This window comes from Chinchilla lanigera, unplaced genomic scaffold (assembly GCF_000276665.1).
Source record: "Chinchilla lanigera isolate Chin_1 unplaced genomic scaffold, ChiLan1.0 scaffold00090, whole genome shotgun sequence".
NCBI classification, from domain to species: domain Eukaryota; kingdom Metazoa; phylum Chordata; class Mammalia; order Rodentia; family Chinchillidae; genus Chinchilla; species Chinchilla lanigera.
The window spans coordinates 2638070-2663601 of NW_004955491.1; the positions used below are offsets into that span (position 1 = coordinate 2638070).

The following is a 25532-nucleotide window of genomic DNA, read 5'->3' on the forward strand; positions in this document are numbered from 1 at the left end:
CAAAAAAAAAAAAAAAAAAAAAAAAAAATTCATTTTTTCCCTCTTGCTGTGCCCTCTTCAGGTGCTGGGGGATGGTCCCCATCAGACAGTGACCATTATCAATGGCTTCAGGTTGACTTTGGCAATCGGAAGCAGATCAGTGCCATTGGAACCCAAGGAAGATACAGCAGCTCAGATTGGGTGACCCAGTACCGCATGCTGTACAGTGACACGGGGAGGAACTGGAAACCCTATCATCAAGATGGGAATATCTGGGTAAGTCTCTGTCAGAAGTGCAATGATACAGAATTGAGTTGCATATATGTACAAAGGGTAGGGGACTCACATGTCAAAATATTGCCAGCCCTTATCCTCTGAGCTACATAGTTGTCAAGATGTATCTATCGAAACCATTGAGAATTCATTTGTTTGTTAATTATGTTTTGAGTATGAAAGAAATTTTTCTTAGGCTACAATTTCTACTCAGTAGAGCAATAGGTCTTAACCTAGGCTATGCAGTTAAATTAGCTAAAGTAATTTTCAAGTGTAGATATGCTAGTCATTTCCAGACCAATGAATTAAGAGCTATATCAGTAGAAATATGATTGATGATGCTGACAGCTTTGTTGAAGAATGAGATCTTCAGTTGAAATAAAACATTTGTATGATGAGGAAAATAGGAGTGTGGGAAGAGTGACGTGGTTAGAGAATAGTATTGCCATATTATAATGACATTTTAAAATCATTTTACAGATGTATATTTACCTCTTATTATTTTACCATCGGAGAAGAACATACAATTTTATCCATGTACTCTTAAAATTTCTCAATTAAATTGGAAAGTTGAAATATTCAACCCACTGTTAAATTCATTTGAATACATTACTTAATGCTAAATGTAAAGGCATCTCTTTCAGTTTATTTTTAAAAGTAGCTACAACCAAAATCAAGTAAAGTCATAAATATTAAACAAAAAAAGGAGAACAAGGTGGTGGTGATGGTGGTAAAGAGGAAAGAGAAAAGAAGAGGAGGAAGAGGATGAGGAGGAGAAAAAAAGAGCAGGAAGGGCAGTGATTGATTTTTTTAAGTCCTGTCCACAGTATTAGGCAGAGTACTGCATATTTTCAGCTAGGTCAGGACTCACTTTTGTGAGTGTGTATTTTAAAAGCACTTAAATGATTTTCTACTTTCAGAGTTTAAAAATCCTAGCTTGGGTGTTCATTTCCACAGCAGTGTCTAATGATAGCAACTATCATGCGAAATAAGGATATAATGCCTGGATAATCAAAGGTGTCTGTCTAAGCAGTACTTTAGAAATAACTCCTTTCAAGACATAATTGCATGCTAAGAATATTTGTACATTTGAATGTATAATGCATAGGAAGCAAATAGCAGGGGAACTACCTTTTTATACAAAGTCTTCATTTCATAATTAAGATAATTTGAAGCTCCTGGCCTAGTTTATAGAACAGTGATGCTTAACCCTGGATAGACAATAGCCTCACCTACAGAGCTCTAAAACACATGGGTATTTATGTCCCGACCCAGATTTGGACTTAGTTGCTCTCAGGTAAGGGAGCATTGTGATTTTTAAAGCTCTCCAGGTGATTTATCTTGTGTTCCTCACATTGAGGGCATAGTTTAGATTTGTTCCAATGTGTGGTGATGGTGTGGGTGAAGGCAGTTTATAACGAAAACAATTGTGGGAGAAGCTAGGGGTGACTTTCATTGACATCCCGGGGATTGGGAGAGACAGAGATACAGAGAGAGACTAGAGAGATAGACCAGGGGGATCAGCCCAAATAACAGAGCCACTGAGAGTAAATAATGAAAGATTTGATGACACACTCTTCTAGTGAAGCACTCATTATTACCTTTCTGTAGCCTCTAACCCCAAATCAGATTAGCATGTTATAAAACTAATTGAGAGGCTGCAAGATAAATCCAAACTCCATTTTGCAGTCTGTGTTTTCATTAAGTCTTCATCTCAAAAATAAGACAGTGCTTACATGCTCTGCTGTCTGGTTCTGCTAAGACAGTAGGAAAGATGGCAGCTAAAGTGCCGCTATACTGGAAGTTGAGTTTACTTTTCAGGTGCTAGCAGGTAAAGATTGTCACATCATGTTGTGATTGAGTGAAGAGATCAAAGTGAGTAAGTCTAAAGAGAGTAAATTGTCCGGGATGCCTTGGACGCTTCTGGTAATATGTAAACTGCCACTGGTTTGTCAGAGAGAAAACGTTGTCCTGAAGTAAAAATATTACAAGTGGGAAGGTAGGTTGAGTCTACATGCAGAACTCTCAGCCTTTTCATATGATGACGAGGCATGTATTCTTATTTTCTTCTACCTGTCTGGTGTTCATTTTTTTTTTTTATTCTAGGTTTCTCATTAAAATTAGTATGCTCTGTGATGAGAGCTTATTTCTAGAAGAAGCCATAGAGAACTAATTTTGAAATTTTAAAAATCAAAACAAGTTTGAGATGCAATATAAATATTGTAAGATATTTTTAAGTGCCAATGAGCCTGCCACATAATGACTTTATTTTTACATCTGTGGAGGAAGTATGTTCATCTTTACTAATATGAGAAATAGCTCATTGCTTTGATATATTTTAAAAGAACTACAGGTTATTGACTCCTAAAAGTACTTGAATAGTCTAGCATTTTTATCATAACAAGCATTATGTCTTAACAAGTGATTAAAATTTGGTGTTTATGATGTCAACAAAAATACTTTTAGGCTTAAATTTACTAAAATAAAAAAAAATTTAGATTGTCTTTAAGCCATTATTAACATCAGACCAGTTAGACTTAGAAGAAATTTGTGACATACATAATATTGGGCAGCTTTTTGATAGACAATACTTCATAAAATGAAAAGTTTCAGGTAGTCAAAAGATGTAAAAGTGGATGTAGTTTTAAGATCGCCTTTCCAATCATTTGTATAAAGATTCATTTCCTGAGAAGATTAGAAGACAGCATAAATTCAGTCACTTGAATATTATTTTTATAACAAATGTCAGCAGGTCTCATTTCTATAATCTCTGGGAAATGGATGAAATGAGTAATTTTACTGCAGTATTTGTAAATGTCCATATGGATACTGAGCTATTTTTATCATAATTAAATAGTATATTAAAATGAGTAAAAAATAAATCATATAGATGAAAATAAAATAAGCAAAGATAAAGTCATGTCAAGGAGAATTATGACATTTTTAAAGGATTTTAAAGTCATGGGGCTGGGGATTTAGCTCAGCAGCACAGGGCCTGCCTGGTCGTGAGTTCAATTCCCAGTACCCGAGAAAAATCAAAAAGAAAAAAAAAAAAAAAGGATTTTAAAGTCATGAATCTTATCCTATGGAACTATACTGGCTCTTGAAAAAATTTCTAAAGATGGTTTATCTGAATATTTAATATGCAAAGATGTGAAATGCTAAATGTGCCTTACTAGCCAAGGCTTCTAATCCTGCTTGATAATTCTGAGTGTAATAGGATCCCGTATACTTTATTAACAATGCTATTTCCTTCTACTGAGAATTTCCTTTCCAATATAAAAGAAAAGCATATGCAAATTGGTAAAATTGTCCTCCACCAATCATTGTACTTACATATTCCTCAGCCCTAATTTGCATACTTCTCTTTAGTGTTTTTACATTTCCTAAGTGTAATCTGTTGAAGAGAAAGGAATTATTCTGTATAAGCATTTCTTATCAGAATTCCATTAAACGTTACATTAAAAAAGAATTCCAGCAGATTTTTGTTAAGAGGTTGCATTTAATTTTGCTTGGCAAATTCAATTACTGGTGTTGGAATGCAGATATTTGCAATCAAAATAGGAAACTAGAGTATTAATTGTGAATGACTTACACCACTATTTTTTGGTAAATACACTCTAAAAATTCACCTGTACTATAATATGGACATAGTTGTATTTTTCTTTTTTTTCCACCATCATGAGAAAATAGTTACGTATTGCTAATTCTTTTTAAAGAGTTTTGATTCCTGTGGTTAATGGTAAACAGGTATCAGACTGATTACGACTACATCTATTCAACAGAGAGACCTACAAGGCGCAAATGTTCCACCATATTTAAATTACATGATTAGATCCATATGAATGAATAGGTGTATGTATATTTGAACCTTTTCAGAAATCTGTAAGCAAATATAGTAATTGGTTGAATAAATACTTTGATTTTTTAATATCATATTAATGTGTGAAGCACATTTATTTGTTTATTTATTTATTTACTCTTGTATAGACTAAGCATTGTACCCTGGGCCTTCAAATGAGTTACACCTCTATCCTTTTTCTTGTTTTTTTTAATTTGGAGACATGTTCACACTAACATCTGTAAATAGGCCAAACAGAGGTTAATCTTCCAGTCCTATAGACTTTACCTCTCAGAGTACTGCAATTTCAAGAGCACATCGCTTCCATTCTTTATTTTTAAGTCAATATCCCATAGGTGCATATTTATATAATAAAAGTTACCAAATCATCCTTAGCTTAGCCTACATGTAATTATTTTGCAAATGAAAGTCAAAATACAGTCAGAAGGTCTCAATATTTGTCTTGCTTCATATATTTGTTTTGTGAATTTGGAGACAGGACATGCTTCTCTGGTCCATGAAATTCAGAACCTGAACAGTGGGAATAATACCAGTGGGAGATTGAACTGAAATTATCTAAGTAAAGAAATTTTGCAGTTTGCAGTGATTTAGCAACACATGTGTCATCAATCATAGAAACATTCCTCAAATTAAATACAGCACATCCTCTCAGTGAGAACAGTTTGCAATGATCATTTTCAGTTTTCTCCTCTCTATCTTTTGCTGACCCAATTTACTTGTGTTTACTCTTGTGCATGTGCTAAAGCATTTGACAATATTGTTAGTGAAGGAAGTACCGCTGAATAAATAGCCGGTAGACTGTGCTCAAGTGTTTGGCATCTTTTCCAAATCAACAAATGGAAAAGCATGTACAAATAGATCGGTAGACGGAGCAACGCAGGCTGGTCCAGGGACTCATGGCTGGGAGACCCAGCTGCGCGCCAAGCGCCATCACTATGCTTGTAACAGGTTATTTGTGCCCATAATGATGGCCCTGTGTGCAATGGGCCGTGTAAGGGGACACTGTTAAAAATGAATGGCTTATTCTGTCCCATCTTTTCAACCATTCTTTATAGTGGCTGTACTAATTTTCCAAATCACTTCAAAATCTGTTCTGATTATAAATGTAAAATGTAAATGACTCTTTCACAGTTCAGTAGTGTACTTAAATTCTCTTTAAAAAAAAAAAAAAAAAAAGAAAACCTCTACAGTTCTTTTTTGCATAAGAGTCTCAGGAAGAAAACACCCCTGTTGCTTGATCATGTCTCTTCCATCAGATCACCTGCATTTCACTTAGTACACTAATGCCATCCTTTCAAAAATGGATAGAAGCTACCCTTGCTTGTTTATGTGTGCATGTCCATTGTTGCTGCAATCAGTGATTTGGGAAAAGGACCAGACTGGCATATTCAAGATAATTTTATAGATAGCTTATTGAGAAATGAAATACATCCTAGTAACCTACATTAAATATTTTCTAAAATCTTTGATATAAATGGAGTAGAAATCTGCAGGACTTACATAGAGGAAAATAGTTTTCAAAGTGAATTTAAAATAAGATTTTTTTGTCTGTGAAATGGATTTTTCTGTTTCTACCCCCTTAGGTTGGGTGACACTTTTAAAACCTCGTGAATTTTGATAACTTGAGCAGATACCCCAGATCCTTTTACATGTAGTGTAATGCTTCCAGTAGTAAATTCTGATCATCTTTCTAAATATATCTTTGTATCTTACAATTCTCCTTCTAGGGATTATAAGGTTTCTTCTTATGTCAGTTTGTGAGTCACCAAATACTCTGCATACATAGAGCCATTCTAACAGAAATATGTTTGTGTTTAAATTTTTGCCAATAACTTGGAAAATAATAATAACATTATTAATGATGTTGAACACATTTTCCGCATACATTTTTCAGTTAAAGAAAATTACATACTCTTGTGATATCTTCTAAAGGCGGCCACATAGCATTATATAATTTTTCACAGTTTGTGTATTTTTTGTGTGTTTGTGAGATAAAAGAGTTCGTATGTAATTTTTAAAGTACATTTGACTTCTTGGAGAGCCTTCTGAAAAGGATTCTGACAAGGCATCTTGGTTACTTTTTGTTGTTGTTGCTGAGATAAATATCCAGTGCCCAAAATTAAGGAAGGAAAGGTTTATTTAGTTTACAGTTCATGGAGGTTTTAGTTTATAATCAGCTGGCTCCAAGGCAGGGTGGCATGGCACAGGGGCAACACCTCAAGGCAGCACAAGACAGCAAAAACAGCAAGAGCAAAAGGGGAGAAAGCAAGCCTTCTTTTCTTTATATTTATGTCGGTTATCCACCCACACCTACACAGTCTCTGTGCCCTCCTTTTGCACAGGGTCAGGATGAATATAATGTAAGGACCCTGGCTCTCTGCTGAGTCATAGTTAACCTTTTAAACATTTTAAGTTGACACAATGAACAACATCCTCGAGCAGAAAGGACATGTCCTCTTCACCTCAAAATGCAAAACTGCTGTTATTTAGTTAAGCTTTTAAACTCCTCAAGTGGAGGCAATGTATCCACCATAACAATCCACCCCTTGTCAACTTGGCGACCAGACACATGTTTTAAATCAGTTTTTAGATATAATGGCAGTATTTTTTATCATTTTACAACTTGAACATTATAACACTGGATTAACAATTTCTAAGAACTAGTATTGTCTATTAACAGTATATTATATTAGAATCACAACATTTTGCCCCCAGACTCATACACATCTTTTTATATATAAGGCATTTAGTCTTTTTGTAAGAGCTGCAAAATGTTCAACAGTTTTAGCACTGCTGAAAAGTCTAAGTCTCAAGTCTCCTCAGAGATGCAAGGCAAACTTTTTAGTTGTAAGCCACTGTACAAATGAAAAGTTAAACACTTTTAACATTTAATGGCGCAAAATAAACATTTTTGTTTTAAAAGTTATAAACAGGGGAACATAAAGGAAGGGACCAAAACAAGTCTAAAATCCAGCCAGGTAAACATTAAGTCTTGCAGTTTTATGTTCAGCAGCTGAAGTAAAATGGGGCACAGTGTGAGTTCGAAAGGGCTTGTGTGACTCTATCTCGATGGCACTTTTGGTGCTACAGCTCTCATGGCTTTTTTGAGGGGGCCTGTTTTGCTTTCTTTGTAGCTTTTTTTTTTAGACAATCTACATTTTTGGCTTTTAAAAACTTTTGGTGCTTTTACTGTAGTTAAGGCTTTTTATTTACGGCTTTATACACTGCCTCCTTCGGGATTCACTGCCTGGCCTCTCAGACTTTTGAAATCAAGGTAGAAGCCTTCTTAACCACAGAAATCTTGTACTTTTTATGCATCTAAAACCAGTACCGGGGCTGGGGACTTAGCTCAACGGCAAAAGCGCCTGCCTGGCAAGCGCAAGGTCGTGAGTTCGGTTCCCGGTACCGGAGAAAAACCAAAAAAAAAAATAAAATAAAATAAAACCAGTACCACTTGGATGATGTCAAGGTCTGTTGCCAGCTAGAGCAGCAGCCAGGCTTTTTTTATGGGGGGACTGTAGGGGTTCAGTGCCTGGATTGATGAGCCCTCTGAATTTAATTTTGAGGAAGAAAATTTTTATGCTGCCACCATTTTGCTCCACAGCTTTTTTTTTTTTTTTAAAGCAAAGTCTTTACCTTTGCATTTTTGAGGTTGCAAAGGGTAGAAACATGTTGCTTTTTTTTTTAATGCCCTCTGGCCATCTTTTTTATTGTTTTCAGTTTTTTTAACAATTAAGACTTGTCTGTTTTATCTTTATAGTCTATAGCCGTATTGGAGCTTTTTTTTTTTTTTTTTTTGCCAGACTCACAACATTTTAAATTATCTTGTCGGGCTTTTTGCCTTTGATTTATCACATAAATCTGGCTAAAAAACCCCAACAATAGCCATGCCACAGCCTCAACATTTAACTGCCTTGAAATTTTTTTTGCCAGACTAATCAGCCCACCGCCCTTAACCTTAGTCTCAGGCAAAGACTCTGGACATGAGCGAAATGCAGACAAACTGTTTGCCAAGCCATAACATATACCATCTGAAGTCTAGCACCCAATGTAGTGTTTTTTGCTTTTTTTTTTTTTTTTCAGCAGAAACCTCCCAAACCTGGTATTTACGAGCAGGATCTCTATCAGCCTTTTGGTCTTTGAGCTCGGACAAGAATCTCTTATACAGAAGAGCCAAAGATGTTCTAATGCTTTTGTTTTAGGTGAAATCTCCAAACCTTTTTAAACATTTTTCACAAGCCATTTTTAAAGGCTCTTCAACCACACGGTCAACTATAGTTACAGCAAAGACCCTACTTCTGGTACCAAATTTTATCTTCGTTCTTTTGTTGTTGTTGTTGCTAAGACAAAATATCCCACAGCCGCAGGGGCAACACTTTAAAATGGCACAAAACAGCAAAAGCAGCAAGAATAAAAAGAGGAGAAAGCAACCCTCTTTTTTACATATATGGTATGTTAGCTATCTGCCTACACCCACACTATCTCTGTGTGCTCCTTTTGCACAGGCTCAGGACAAATATAAAGTAAGGACCCTGGCTCTCTGCTGAGTCACACAGTTAATCTTTTCAACCTTTTAAATTGACCTAATGAACTATATCCTAGAGCAGGAAGAAAATGTCCTTTTTACCTCAAGATGTAAACCTGCTGAGTTATTTAGTTTAGCTTTTAGTTATTTTAGCTAAACTGCATCCTCAAGTTGATGCAGTATATCAACCATAACACAAGGTATGTTGATTGATTCTCTTGTGTTGTATTTCACACTGGCCTCATATAAAGAGATACTTATAATTTTTTTTGGCAGTTCAAGACTGTATTTAGGTGACTTCAAGAAAATGCAAATTTTTGTAATGTATTGATAGATGAGTACCTAAAAAGATTTTAAGGAAGATAACAATTGCCTCATTTAAGGTATATGTCTATACTCTACGTAAGAGAACTTATCGGAAGTTAAAGAAATGATAGTGTAACTCATGTAGGAATCTGAAAAGTATAAAAACCATATTTCTTGTGCGCTACTGACTTCTGAGAGGCAGTGAAGACTGGCAGTTAAATGACACTGTCTGAAATAAAAACACACATGCTAATCATTGTAATTTCAGCCTTACAGATCCCTGGAACTTTGGGGCAGATTATTAAGTCTTTCTCTGCCAAAATTTCATCACTGGTAAAATGGTACTAATGGCAGTACTTATTTCTTTCAATAGAATTTACCTCAATGGACATTCTTGGTAGTCAATCATCAATGGAAAGAATTTAGCATGATGCCTGGCACCAGTTATTCAATTATGAAATTTTATAGAATTGAGATTTCTGGATGCATTAACAGAGTATATTACAATGGGTTTGGGCCTTGAAAATTCAAAATATTCGGTTACTTTCCTTTTACCATAGCTTTTCTCTGCAGTGTATTGGCTTGTGTGTTATATTACATCTGTACCTCTCAGCCCAAACTGAATAATATCACATTTTTAAGTATAATTAAGACTGGTAACTAAATTTCTGTCACCCAAATCATAGTCTTATTAATTGTCACATTGAGTATTGTACAACGCTGTACAAATTGTGTTTAGATAGGTCTTTCAGAGAGAGGTTTTTGATTAGCTATTGGTGAAAATATGACATGAGGCTTCCATTAGAGTTAGTTAAATCAATTCATGATCATTAACCTTGAAAATCAATGAAAGCAAGTAATCCATTTTGGGGGCTGGTACTCCTCCAGGTCTTCTTGGGCTAACTGAAAAGGAAGATTTAGTTTATAACTCTTATAAAAACCACAGCCCTCTTAACCATAAAAGTGAAAGCTTGAAGCATGTGGGACCCTCTGTGTGCCGGCTGCTCAAAGTTTGGGTCCTGGACCAGGGACCCTTATCACCTGGGAGTCTGTCAGGAGTGCAGTGTCTCAGAGCCCTACCCCAGACTCAGAAATCGGAATCCACAGTTTGACAGTAGTCACAGGCTCCCACTTTACATTTAAGGGTAGAATATGTGCTGTTAGTGTTTCACAAGCTATTACGAGAAAGACAAATTAGAACTAGCCCCCTGGACACCAAACCAAAAGGCAGAATTTGAACCGGAATTCACAGAGCAAATAACAAACAAATTTATCATGAAAAGAGAGTGAGCTTTGAAAAATAGACATTTGTGGAACAGTATGATTTACAGAGAGCTAGCAACAAACAAGCATAGATATCCTTCTAGAGGTGGAAGGACTAGATATCTTAATCAGTGAATGCTGCAGAATTCTGTATCCCAGTAGGTAGAGGCCTGCACAGATTGTTCTGAGTTTTTTTTTTTTTTTTTTTTTTTTTTTTTTTTTTTTTTTTGGTTTTTCTCCGGTACCGGGAACCGAACTCACGACCTTGCGAGGATGCAGTTCTGAAATAGGACTCCCGCAGACTGGTTGAGGTTCATGGCCAGCCAAGGCGTCCTCAGGGCTTAAGTAATTTTGGCTAAGCACATAAAGAGTTGCCGTGCAAAGAAGAGGAACTGGAAGTCATCCCAAGCAGGTGGATCTTCCTACTGCAATAGGTAGCAGTGGCTAGTAAGACTCTAAAAATAACTCTATAATATTCTGGCTTCCTTGTAACCAAAACCTGGCACCTTAACCAACTCTGAAATTGTATCCTTCAAATTAGTAATGTCTACACTCAACTTTGGTTAACATTTTGAAGTCTTCCAGGGCACTCATTTTCATCTCTGTAGTACTGATTTCTCAGTTCACTGCTGAGCACATAACAGTTATTTAAACACTTACAACTGAGTTTCAGTATCTCATTCTGAAGATAAGTGAGCCGAGGCTGAAAACCATGCTTTTCCTATTATCTGATGCTCAAATCCAGATATACTGACCCTGTCCTCAATAAGAAGCCAAATACCTACACTGATTCTGCAAGCAATATCAGGTGTTTAATGACCATTTGCTAATTTTGAATAAATGAAAGTTACATTTAATGCATCCATGATATTTATACAACAAGATAACATAGAACTGGTGGTAGACATCAAATATTAATGTTCTACTCCAATACTTATTATTGCCGTACACTTGAGTTAATCGACATTTTATGGGCTTTAGTTACTTTAGCTGTAAATAGGATATAACAGTATCTACCCATGGGTTTTTTTTTTTTTTTGAGAAATAAATGAATAAAATATTTTGGAATGTGCTCCCTAGATATGGCCTCTTCTTATATTCCTGTTTCTCTTCCTCTTGATTATTTATCTGTATGGTATTATTATCACTATTTTAATTATTATAATATCATCAATATCTATAGAATATTATAGTAAAAGTGATAAAAAGAATAAAGGAAGCACTCCATAAGTTTATCCTTGAAAGTAATATATTCTAATTGTAAAGACAGTGAAAATCATTAGAACAATTTCATGCAAAAACCGAGGTCATCTTGCATAACTTTCAAGATGCTTGTCCCCTGACCACTGTAGGATATCTGCTATATGTTTATCACTTGTGTACATGATTTTCCAAGTGGTTAATTTAGTCACTATTGATTTTGAGAATGAACTAATAGAGTGTTCAAATGTCCTGGCAAATACATTTGCTTTGCTTGGGTTATACTAGCTTAATTCTAGGCTGCAGTGAAATGATCATTCTGGCAAAACAACATTGTATTGATGGCTGTCTGAATAGCTCACTCCAGGGGCACAAGGACATTTCCTGGAGCCTGGAGAAGGAAAACATAGACTTCCACTCTTAGAAAAATTGTGTCAGGTCTCCAAATGAAAGGATTGCTTACGATTAAGATAGGCATTTGTCCCATGAAATTCACTGACGTAGTTTGATGAGACAATGAGCGAGTTTATTGTAATTGTCATTTAAACTATTTAGGATGATATTAATATGTAGCTTTAGTGACATCTATAAAAATTCCCTCCTATGACTTAGCAAGCATCTCAGAAATCCCCAAGGGTATCAATCAACGAATAGTAACAGCCAACCAACATTGACTGGGGTCTTTTTATGTTTTATGTGCTTTATCTCATGGAATCCTCATAAAACTGATATGTGGTGGCATTAATTATTGCTATTATTAGGCCCCACTTTTTGCTTGCAGACATTGAGAATAAGAGAAAATAGCATTTTCCCAAGAGCAAATGGTGAGTTAATGGTGGAGCTGGTGACGGATGAATGTTAACTAACCTAACTGTGGTAATCATTTCTTAATATTTGTGTGTATCAAAGATAAAAAGCAAGAGTTGTTGAATAAATATTACATTTCCTGTTTCTAAAACATCACCCCAAACAAAACAATATAAATGGTAGAGCTAAGATTTGAACCCAGGGGTCTGTAACCCACCAGTCAGTGTCCTTCAAACTATGGCTTTTCTCAACGGCCCCTGTCACTATGAAAAATGATGAAAACATCTCTATGAAATTTGAAGATCATCACATTTTTCAAACCAAGTCTACCTTCATTGTGGGAATAAGAGTAAAGTTTAAAAAAATTTAAGCAAAATAGGATTATTTTAATTGAATTTTTAACTGATCCATAAAAATTTAAGAACTTTATACATAAATAGGGTAATGTGATATTTTGATCCATAGGTACAGTGTATAGTGTTTAAATCAAGTTAAGCCTAGCTATCACATTTTACCTATAATATGCTACACATGTATAATATAAGGATATTTTAAATAAAAGCTACTAGTATTTAAATATGATTATATATTCAAAGTAAAGATCACAAATTTTTTTCTGTTTTTTTAAGAGAGAAGCTTGCATGCATGATATTGTAATATCTGTGATGTGCTCCATTTTTGGTCTTATTCATCAACCCAAACCCCAACCTTAAGTTTAAATATCAAAGATTTTGTTTGTCTGTTTGTTTTGTTTTTCTTCCACTACCAGGAATCAAACTCACGACCTTGTGATTGCCAGGCAGGTGCTTTGCCACTGGGCTAAATCCCCAGCCCCTAAATATCAAAGTTGTAATTATTTGTGTTACATGTTTATATATAGTACATACTTTTATAGTTTGGTAATCAGAATTCTATTAAGAGAGTTGTATATTATAAGCAACAAAAAGCAGAAAATATATATTTTGTGGTGATCACATTCAAAATTTTCTGGGAAAAATGAAGAAACTTCTTTTTGATGACCTAGAAGTAGAGAGCCTTAGGAAGTTCCTATGTTCATTTTTATTTATTTGCTGGCTACATTCTTGTCTCTGTGTAGATTAGCTTATCATATCACAAGCACTAGTTATACCTGATCAGATGTCCCATGACTTCCTAAAATACCTCAGGAAAACCTTTGGTTGGAAAAGAATGAATGGGAAATGTTGCTCAGCCCTGATCAGGAAATTTTTAAAATCCCAATGAGCTAGCAGAACCCCAGCAATTCATTCAGAATCTGTGGATGTCTCTCGAATACTATCATCTTCTAAAATCTCCCCCAGAGCATCCTAATTTGCAAACAAGATGGATGATCCTGGAATAAAAGAGCACAAACCAAACACTATTAATGAATGAGTGACCTAAAAGATATGGTATGACAGCCTGGCTTGGGAACTCACATCTAGGACGTTTTATTGACTTGTTTTATCATTTCAAGTACTGAAGACATGTAAGAAATATGTTGTACATGTTATACATTGGATACCTTATTAATTATGTCTTCATTCAATGGTGTTTGGATGTGCATGTCATGTTTTCTAATTTTTAACTCTAAAAATTGGAGCCAAAAAACTTCCCTAGGGCCACAGAGTTTAGCATATAGAAGATCTAGGAGTCTGACCCTTTGGTGATGTTCTTTCCAGTTTGAAAATATTGTTTCCCTCTGTGATATTTTACTAGGATTACCCTAGTAAAGCATTACAAGCTGAATGGCTTAAACATGACTTTATTTTCTCAATTTTGGAGAAGCCTAAAATCAGGGAACTGTCGAGGTTGGTTCCTTCTGCAGCCTGGGAGGGAACACTTTGTTGTCATCTCTCTGCTAGGCTTCTAGATGACTGTCCTCTGCCTGTGTGTCTTCACATTGCCTTTTCCCTATGTGTGTTTCTTTGTACATGATATTAATTTTACAAGGACACTGGTCCTACTGGCATAGAGGACTGCTCTTCATCAGGATGGTCTTGTAGTAACTGAATTAATGACATATGCAATGAACTTATTTCCCAAGAAGATACAATTGTGATATTCTAGGGGATTAAGACCTCAACATATGACCTTAGAAAGTGAGAACAGTCAACCCATAACACCTACCTATTAGGAAAGTACTTCTTAAGTTTTCTCCATCAAATTGTTTGCTACCACTGCAGTACTAATGGTGATATTGTCTTTAAAAAAGCAAGGGATGGTTTTAAAAGAAAGATAATATTTTCTAGGAGGAGTTATGCATCCATCCTCATTAACTCAGGAATTCCATCTGGCTCAAACCATCACATATTTGCTGATGACTATTTATTTATAATCTTTCGGGTGGCTGTTTGTAGTAGTATATGTGTATAATACATAAGTATTACATTCATCATGGGGAACATCATGATATATATATATATATATATATATATATATATATGTCATGTGTCTATGTATCACATGTTTGCATGCAAAACTCAGAAGAATTATTTTTAAAGCTACTCTTTCCTCGGTGGCAAATGAACTGACAACCCTTTAAACAACCAAATCCCCTGCTTATCTTTTAATAAATATTTGGTTTTAGGAAAAATGAAAAAGGGGTCTGGGGATTTAGCTCAGCGGCAAAGCGCCTGCCTGGCAAGCGCAAGGTCGTGAGTTCGGTTCCCGGTACCGGAGAAAAACAAACAAACAAACAAAAAAAACATGAAAAGGTCCAGAACTCAAACTTCATGCATCACTTTATTGTCTACTAAGCACCATTTGACACTATCGTCATTTAATTCCTTGTGATAAAATAATTATTAAAAATCAGTACTGCAGAACATGTATTCTAAACAGTTACAGACACTTCTTCTATAAGCAAAGAGCTCTCTTCAAGCTGAAATAGCTTTCTCCAATTGAAGTGTGAGATTTAATTGCCAGTTCTATTTGGATGAAAGCAGAACCTACTTAAAAGATGGCAGGTTTCATTAGCTAGCACTCAAAATATTCTTTGGAGAAAGTTAAAAAGAAAGCATTCCTCCCATTGCAGATATAAAAACTGAGTTACCCGGAGCTAGCACATTGTTCATCTTCGGCAGTTAGCAAGCTCAATTCTTCATCCTATACAGAGTGACTGTCCTGCTTGTATATTTTTCAGCTTTGTACAGTATACAAATTGGAAAATAGAGCTGTGTGCAATAGCCTAGGGCAACAGACAAAGACTGTGAATTTATCATAAAGTTATTCGAGCTGTTTTCATCCAGCCTCCAAAACCAAGTATTTAATAACACTTTTTTTAAATGTATATAAGAGAAATCTTCTGTCCCTTTGAAATTATCATGTGTTTGTAATACAGGATGGTATGTACAATGAGTTTGCCACATGACTTATTAAATGAAAAGGTCGGTGTATGATTCAGTATCTCTGATATGACATTTTTACTCTTGGAATTGCAATAGATAGGGTATTGCACTTTAGCTTTTCCTAAAATAAGCAGCAATGCCAGTGATGTTGATTTTAAATTTAAAAATCAAAGACCAAAACATTGGTATTTAGATGCATTTTGTTTGCAGTTGGAGAAACTGATAGTAAAATTAAACACATACACAGATCTTCAAACATTACGAAAAATAACTATTAATCTTCTTTCACATCATATGGAATTAGTGGATATGTGATAGAATCAAATTTATTTTCAGCTGATGCAGTTGAAGTGTAGAGGTCTTTGGCATTTTTACTATCAAATACTGCCGCTAATACCACCACTCACAGAGTGTTTACCTGGTAAATACCGTCCGCATCAAATTCTGGGATGATGGTTTTGTGTTTTTCCATCATCCTTGCTGGCTCTATTACACTGCACTTTGAAAGGTATCATAGGATTTGATCATGTGTAAACTCTGTGAGGGGTTTATTTTGTCCCGGTAAACGTTGAGTGTCATCACCTTGGTCCATGCCTGGCACATTGAATGTACTTAGCAAATCCTCTTACTAGACTGAATTATGGAATTTAGTAGACACATGAATATGCAGTTAGACTTAGGTAACAAATATAACCATAGTATTTATCTTTATAGTTTTTATTCATCTAACAGTATTGATAAACGTATGCATCAAACTTGGTATGTGTAAAACACATGGAAAGCTCTGGATTTCCACAAGTAAGAAAGAATAACACAGGTCACTGCAGCAGGAAGGGGCAAAGAGCTGGAGGTATCGACCTCGGTGGCGAAGCTTGTCCTACCCACATACCTGTGGTAACTCAGGATGCTGAAGAAATAGTCAAGAGACTAAGGCCAAGAGCACAGGAGTGTGGCAGTCCCAACTTATTTGGACCCTGGGTGAGTAATGATTGTCCAGTGGTGGGGTGAAAAACTTCTTGTTGTTCCAAAGGCAGAGTGACACGATAGCTGTACGTCTTGGGAAGTCTTTGCAAAAGGAAAACAATTGACACAAAAGAGCATGGCATATACACCGTGTTTCCATTTGTAAGAATTTAAAAAACAGGCAAAACCTGTGCTGTGAGAAAAGAGGGCAGTATTTCCCTCTGCTACAGTGTCATGGCTGGAAGGTGATGCTTGCTCTCCATGTGAACATGCACCTAGAGATACATTTCTTTGTACTTTTCTCTCTGTATATTAAATTCCAAAAGCAAGTGTTGAAAACCAATTAATCAAACTTGCAATTAAGGTATAGTTCAAAGGGGCCAGGAGAGAAAGAAAGTAGCAACTATTATCAGAATTGCTCTCTATTGCCAAAGATAATGGCAAGAGAAAGCAGTGGATTGGAAAAAGGGAAACCAGGGAAATTTGCAAAGGGTCTTCGGTGCCTACTTACAACACATAGGGAACAATTCGTCTCTTAATGTATGTCAGTGTCGATGTGATACATGGGGCTGTCTTCAGACTTAAACGTGGATACTTTTATAGCACAGGGCTTCACTTGTTAGTGAAGAAAGTATTTCTAAAGAAAACTCAAGGCTGGCCCTTCTTTCTTCCGGCTTGAACAGAGATAAGTGCATAAATAAACTTCACTCTAGGTAGCTGCCCTGCATAAAGACTAATAGTTAAATTAGTTGTACTATCTAGTAGAAAGATTTTGTTTTGTTTTGCTACCTGTAAGATGATGAACAAGTATATCAATTTATTATTCTTGTTAAGTATTATATTTAATTGCTATATTTATATAATATATGTGTGCAGTTGCAGAAAAAATTTCTATGTGTAAAATATCTCCTAATTAAAACTGGCAAAATATAGAAACATGGGCAGAAACATGAACAGAGAGTATATACAAAAGATAGAAAATTGTCCCCAAATGCATAAAAATCTTTGTTAAAGAAGAAAAATCCAAATTCAACTTACATAGAGATACTGTCTCTCACCCATCAGATTGGCAAACATCAAAAGGTTGACCATGCACTCTTTAGGCAAGGGTGGAAAAAACAGGAAACAGCACTCTTACATGCTCTTGAGAACTCAGAGTGGGCCTGTGGTCGCGGAGAGGGACATGGCCATTCTTGTCAAAACTACAGATGCAGTTACTCTCCAACCCTACCATTTTGATTCTGGTAATTTCTCTTATCAATACAGAACCAATAACATCAAAATTTTATACACATGGTTATTCACTGCAACATTATGGGAAGGACACAATATTGTAACTTCTCCTTATGACCAAATGAAGCAGATTGGCAGAATATACTAGGGTATGTATATAAAATACCACACTGCAACTGTAAAGAAGACTGATAAATATCTCTATAGTTTTCTATGGGGAAGAGTTCCAGGATATATTGTTAAGTGCAAAAAGAACAGCACAGAGAACATTTATTTTATATTAACTCATGTCTCAGAAATGAGAAAACACATGTATATATGGTTGAAGCAGTTCTGAAAATATTTTTATGTATTATAAATGAGCAAACAGGTAAATATGCTAATAGTGTTGGGGAACATACTTCTTACTATAAAGGAAATGAGATATAAATATATAATGAAGTAGGATAAGAAGGAAGGCTACTTAAAAAGTGTATTTGTGTCTATGTCTGTGTATATATCTATATCTGTATCTGTATTTGTACCTGTACCTATATCTGCTTGCCTGTCACAGCAAGGAAATAAGTAGTACGTACCTTGGGCAGAACTTAATGACCAGGGCCATTGTCTTCTAAATGAATCCGAACTGCTCAGAGAATTTATACAAGATTTTGGTTACTGGAATTAGTCACTATCTTATTTTGCCTGATACAAAGCTAAACTTCATGGTTACTGTCAAAAGAACACAGGAACTAGCTTGAAATAATTCATATTGCCCAAATTTGTATAACTTGAGCACCAAAGTGATGAATAGAAGTTTTTAATAAAAGAGAAATGATCGATCCAGAGATAGGTAGATGGATGGTGGATAAAATGAGAGAGAGGAGAAGAATGTCAGTTTATGACTACTAAATGTGGGACATGATAGTTGCCAACTGCAATTTGCACCCATCATAGTAAAGATGAATCTCAGCACGAGACACAGGTAGACAATTCATGGGCCAGGGGTATACCTCAGTGGTGCAGCGCCTGCCTGGAAAGTGAAAGGTTGTGAGTTCGATTCCCAGTACCAGAGGAAAAAAATAGTAGACAATGCACTAAGTGACAAGGAGCACTTTGATGAGATGAGATATATTTGTATGAACTTACAGCTATCTGTTAGAAATTATTTGTTTTAAGGGCAAAAAATAATAATAATATAAAAATAAGAGAAAAACAATAATCATATGAAAGAAATCAGATAACACTTTGAGAAAGTAATCAGAAATAAAATACCAACACCAAGGAGAAGCAGATGAGCTTTGTCTCTGGAAGTAAAGAGCTGAGAAAGAATCCATGCCATGGACGTATGCCGCACCCCATGGGATGTATAATGAATCTAAGCTATTGGGATGAAATAAAAGTCACCCCTAGCAGGAACATTCTAAGAAAAATGGAGAGGAGGTTGAATTGTCCAAATGTTGATGTGATAAAAGGTAATTAAAAGTTAAAGACTTGTTTTAGATAAAAGAAATTGAAAGAACATGACATGCACCTGTGATATGTGCTCTTCGTGTGAATTCTGTCTTGGATTAGAAAGATGAAAAGATGATACAAAGATTGAGTCAATGAAGAAAACAGCAATGTGGAAGATTGATTAAATGTATCAGTGTAAAATTTCCTAAAATTTATAACAATATGAAAAGCTATTTATGTCCTCAGTTTGAGGAAATGTGTGCTAAAGTACGTAGCAATAAATGGACATTAGTATGCAACTTCCTCACAAATGACTCAGGAAAAAAAAGTGTGTGTGTGTTTGAGTGTGTGTGTGTGTGTGTGTGTGTGTGTATAAAAAGCATACAGCTAAACAGAATCAGAATGAAAGGTATACAAATATTCTTATATTATCCTTGCAATGTTCCTGTGAGTTTGAAATTATTTTAAAAGATAAAGCAATTTTAAATTTCCCTGAAAATCCATCCTTAGCAACATGCCAACTTTCGTTCATTCATTTAAACAAGATATTCTTTCAAATCAGATGCCCTATGAGAGTACATAAGCACACAGATCTTTAATCAGGTATTGAAACCTCGGGGCTGGGGATTTAGCTCAGCGGCACAGTGCCTGCCTGGCAAGCGCAAGATCGTGAGTTTGATTCCCGGTACTGAAAAAAAGAAAGAAAGAAACCTTATTAGTGTGTTTAATTGGATATTTCCCATTTGTGTAGTACATAGGCAACGTCCACAGGAAATGAGAGATGTGGTGTGAAAAGGTAGAGGAAAAGAAATTACATAAAAAGGAGTGACTGAGAGGAAATGAAATGTGAGGGGGCAGTCAACCAATGAAGGTTGGAATAACAGGAGAAGTCTGGAGATGAACCACAGCCCCCAACACTCCACTAGTCTAACGGTGCACATTATAGCGCCCCCTAGCGCCCGTCTTCAATCCAGTGATCACTGTAGTCAATCACCACTCTGCGCTCAGTTCTGTATCATATGCTCAAAGGTACCGCACACTAATACATTTCCAGCACTAAAGTGTATAAGCATTTTGTTCAACAAGATTTGTACAGTGAAGGTGTGAACATAGTTTTGGCAAGTGAAGGACTGCGAATACTCTCTCATGCATCAGGAACTCAAGCACACCAGCGAGTCACACTTTGGGCAAATTTGAAAGTGTAAAGAAAGAAGTAAAGAAGATATACATAAGCTGAGGACAACTCATTATTGCAGAGGGAAAAATTCTATAGGAAAATGTGCTAGAGACCTGAATTGAAGACATTAAGTCCCTGATAGATCTCCTTCTAGTAAGATAGGTAAGATCTCTACTGACAAGACAAGTCTAGGTAGTGCCTGAACGGCTTTTGTTGGTAGAGAAGTTTTTAATTTTCCTTGGAGAGAATCATCAGGTAAATATGAGTTTCAGGTTCTCTGTTCTTCTTATTGTGTTCAGGTAGCAAAGAGAACAATGCCTCAGCAAGAAAAAGATTATATCTAAGTGAAGGGGCTTCCACTAAATGTTTTCAAGTTTCTCAGGTAGCTCTTCTGTTCTTTTATTCATTCTAAGGCAAATTGTATTGAAAAGCATAACTATTCTATCTTTAATAACATTGCCTGCTAAAAGCAAGTCATATTTATAAATAACACATTTTAACACTTTTATGTCCTTTATGTAAACATTATTTAATATCCCAATCCATTAGATAGAATTTCTTTTTATTATTATTGCTTAATGTAATAGTGCATATGTTAGCATAAATTATTTTCTTTCAATCTCGGTACAAAATACCAGGAAGAATACAACACTGGGGAAATAACATAAAAGTGCTGCTCTGAGGAAAAAGTTTTTCAGCTATGCAAGTTTCACATTTGCATATCAGAAAATTCCCGAAGATTCTTAAGAAAGGCGAAAGTGCTGACACTGAATATGGACTTGGTGCCTATAACAAAAATGTTATTCAGAGCGATTGAGATTGAATATAAAAGTAAAATTGCATGGCAGCTCCTAGAAAATGGTATTAGATTTTCAGGGTCACTTCAGCAAGGATTAGGAAATGTGCATCAATTTCCTCCACAAAGAGCAAGTCAAATCTTAAGGGTAAGGAGGGCAGAGTCAAAATTTCTTTTAAAGACTATCACTAAAAGAGGACATTGGCAGTAAAAAGGTAATCAGTCTTCCTGATTAAAAGGACTCGAAGAACTGTGTTGATAGAATCCTACCACATAGCATTATTCATCAACACCTATTATTCCTGGAGGTGAATATTTTTAAAAAGTTATTGAAATCCACTCACAACCTGACTCTTAACTCTGAGATCTACCCTGGCTATAAACCCAACTACTACCCAATGGAATTGAAAATAACCATAGATTGTAAGCCATCAATAAAAGGGGAAACATTATGTGTGATTTCTTGATGGCTTAAAAAGAAAGGAAAGAAGAAAGGCAAGGATGAAGACCAGTGTGTGAGCTCGGGCAACAACTGCTTGTATATGACTGTGGTGGGCATAGAGGATGAAAAGTATTACATGGAGACCAGACTTAGTTCAGTCACTGAGAGGCCCAGAGGGGCCCTTTCTCAACTGAGAGCACGCAGCCATTAGGGAGGCTCCAGGAAAAGAAAAAGCAGCCAAGCTGAGAACTCTCTGGTTTTTAATCTAGAATATCCATGGAAGAGAAAAAAGCAGAAGAAAATGTAGTTTGGGCCAAGAGCTGTCTCAAAGCTAAGCAGTTTTTCTTGGGAAAAGGGGAAAGACAATGGCCGGACACAGCGTGCTTTACTGATCTAAACTTGTTGTTTAACCACTGGATCCTCACTCAGGCTATTTGCTTTTGCCCCGTAGTGTAACCATTCACTCCACACAGAGCCTGTGGGCTTTTTGCCCCATGGTGTAATTCTCTCACAGCCTTCCTGCCTTGTGCCTTGCATATTAAACATTTGTGTTCTCTTACCCCGTATTTTAACCATTCACTGTTCATTGAGCCTGTATGTGCATTTTTCCTGCAGTTTAATCATTCGGTTTAATCTTTTACTCCTGACCTGCTCCCCTATGGGCAACACCTAGGAAAATGTAAAAGATAAAACTTTTTAAAAAGAAAACCAACATAGTGAAAACCATGAGGAAAATTAGCTGGAGGGATGGAGGCTAGCCAGTTACCTGAGACTCCCACTTGAGACTGACAAGAATTTGAGACTGAGCTTATCTGTAGAGGTAACTCCACACCAAAATCTGAAAGAGGCTTTTAAGTGGAGGAGTATAGAGAGGAGTCCTCTATGTACAAATATACTCTTAAGAGTTCATTTACTTTAAAAACATTCATGGAATTTATTCTTTTTGTGCAGAGAATTCAGTGACGAGAGACAGAGACAGAAAGAGAGGCTAACATGAGTAATTGGGAAAAGGACTGACAGTGGAATTTTTTTAACTTTTGTTTTCGTTGGTTAGAATAATTTGAATATATTTGTGGACAAGAGGGGGACTGAGTGAAAAGTATGTCTAAGTGATACACTTTGTGGGTTAGAGACAAGGGAAGGACAACCATGTCTACATCACAGAGACCCACTATGTCGGCACCTCTGCCACGTACTAATTTGCTGGTAGGAATGTTCTAGAACACGCTCTATAGTTCTAAGTTCATCAGATAAATAAATGTTTATAGAGGAATGTTTATAGAGGAATGTTCTAGAACACCCTCTATAGTTCTAAGTTCATCAGATAAATAAAACATCTTTATCTGAAATAGAAATGCAATATATATCGATCCTCTACTTATCCTTGTGAAGACTGAAGAAAAAAAATTATATTTTGGAAAAGTAATTCTTTTTAAATTAACATATTAATCACCTGGGTTACTTTTAAATACATTTCATGAGAGTAAGTAAAAAGCTTAAGTTCATTTGGGGTTTTTATTCAAATGAATGAAAAATATCTCTTTGAATAGAAAAATATTGTTATTGTCATTATGGTACCATTATTCAAAGTTGTTAAATATGTGTATATGTTCCAGAGTCACAGAATAGAATTGGCCCCGGGTAGAGACTGTTCTCTTTTTGCACTATTTTCTTTAAAATAAAAATAATGTTATGGGGAGGGAGAATTGACCCTGGATCCATGGAAACACCCTGAATGTCGATTCTTTAGGAGCCATGGAACATGTCTATGTGCTCTTCTTCCTTTGGGACACTCACTTTCACACTTGCCATTAATACAAGAACACAAATGGCCAAACCATGAGTTGGGATCTCTCACTGCTGTTTGCTTGTTTTTACTCTATGTGGATTTCTCTCTTTATTTTTAACATTTTTCTTAATCTCTCATTTTCTTAAATACATCTTAAAACTCAAACAAAGTAGGAGCTGTCATATAATGAGCTGCCTTCAGAAATGCCTAACAATTTTATATGACTTCTTTGATAAAATTTGTAGAAAGCCTTTAGTACTACATAAAGTATCATGCTAATGCAATATGATTGTTGCTGCTAGTCTTATTTTACTTTAGCCTAAATTCCTGGCACTTGGTGATTGTGAACCTATACAAGCTTAAGATAAAAATTACTGTGTGATTGAAAAACCACAATCAGAAGAGTGCCCCCACAGCATGAGGTTGTTTAACAAACAAAAAGGGCTGTTCAGTATTTTCTGGCTCTGGTACCCTTCCTGTGGTGGTCAGTGTATTGCTTTATCTGCCTACATGGAGTGGAGAGAGAACAAACTTGATTCTGACTTCATGAGGACCAAATACTTGTATATATTTGATGGACTTTTGGAACTTTGGGGTTTCATAGATATTTAAAAATACGCGAATTTAGCAGAGTGAATATAGATGTATACTGATAATGCTTGAGACCTTACCAACTCAGTTAACTTCTGGGCATTTGATTTTGAATGAAGGGATTGTTATTCATTGGCAATTATACAACCACTCTAATTAAAAAGCACTTGCCAACCTTTTAATTACTTGTGCTGTGAAGCATCCTGTGGGGGTAAAAGCTAATATACTTATTTTATGATTTAGTACATGTGGAAAAATAAAGGTGAAATGATCCGAATAGAAAGTCCACAGGAGTGTTAAGGGTTTAGAAAGTAGGACTTTTCCAGTACTATAATTCCTCAGACTACTCGTTCATACTAGAATGATTTATTCACTTTCAGTTAACTCTATTATAATCAAATATTTGGCATTTAATATCTTGTCTTAATTCTATTCTTAAATCTTATCATATATTTCAGATACAGTGCTCAGATTTTGTAAGCGCAAAGGAGATAGGAAATCTGTACTTTTCCTAATGACAGGGAAAGTGAAAGCTTTATGAGTATTTTGGCAATCTTTGCATTATAATGTTTTATTTTTTGTTAAAAAAAAAGGTAATGACTTTCCTACACTCGTGGTGCCTTGTTATAAGAATACTACCAGTGTTTTATTATACCTGACCATTTTATCCAAAACTAATGACACTCTATCAATACATTCAGCTTACTTCTGAGTGAGAACTAACACTTACTCATAGTAGTTGAATTTGTACCCTGGGGGTAGATGGAAGATATAACCTGGGTATCAAAGACTGCAGAGAGTTCTCAAAGTTTAAGGCAAATTCTATTAATATTGTGTTGCTTACTTGTCTCTCATTGCTGAGACAAAATACCCAACGCCCAAAATTAAGTAAGGAGAGGTTTATTTAGCTCACAGTTTGTGGAGGTTGTGGTCCATACTTGGCTGGCTCCAAGGCAGAGCGGTGCATGGCGGAGGGTGAACATTCATGGCGGTGAAAGATAGCAAAGCAACAAGAGCAAAAGGGGTGCGGGGAGTGGCAGAGCTAGCAAGCCTCTATCCCTCCCTTATATTGTAAGCAGGCTACCCCCACCCAGGGGGCATGCAGCACTCACATCATCTCCATGCCTTCCTTGCACAGGCTCAGGATGAATACAAAGTAAGCACCCTGGCTCCCTGCTAAATCACATTGTTAACCTTCTAAAGTTCTTAAATTGACACAATGAACAACGTCCCAGAAGGGTAAGGGCATGTCCTTTTCACCCCAAGATGTAAAACTGCTGAGTCACTTAGCCAAACCTCTAGACTCCCCAAGTTGACACAATGTATCAACCATAACAAATATTATTTTCATTTTTAATCTGGAACTTAGGTTTGTCTAGGAGTTCCAAATCCTACAAAACACGTGTGCACACATATGCTTGCAATTGTGTATTGCTATCATACAAATGGGGCAGGGTCCCCAGGATCCTATGTTGCACGATGTGACATTGTGGAGTGTAATGTGGCCATCATGGTACCTCCAGTTATTAAAGTATTTCAGACAGG

General features: G+C 35.9%; 1 protein-coding gene across 1 annotated transcript in view; it reads left to right on the plus strand.

Moving 5' to 3' along the window:
* Cntnap2 (contactin associated protein-like 2) overlaps positions 1 to 25532 on the plus strand; it is a 1999509-nt gene that overhangs the window by 655068 nt on the left and 1318909 nt on the right. The window contains exon 3 of the mRNA XM_005404887.2: positions 62 to 255. Coding sequence (XP_005404944.1) covers positions 62 to 255 — 194 coding nt within the window. The remainder of the gene's footprint in view (positions 1 to 61; positions 256 to 25532) is intronic.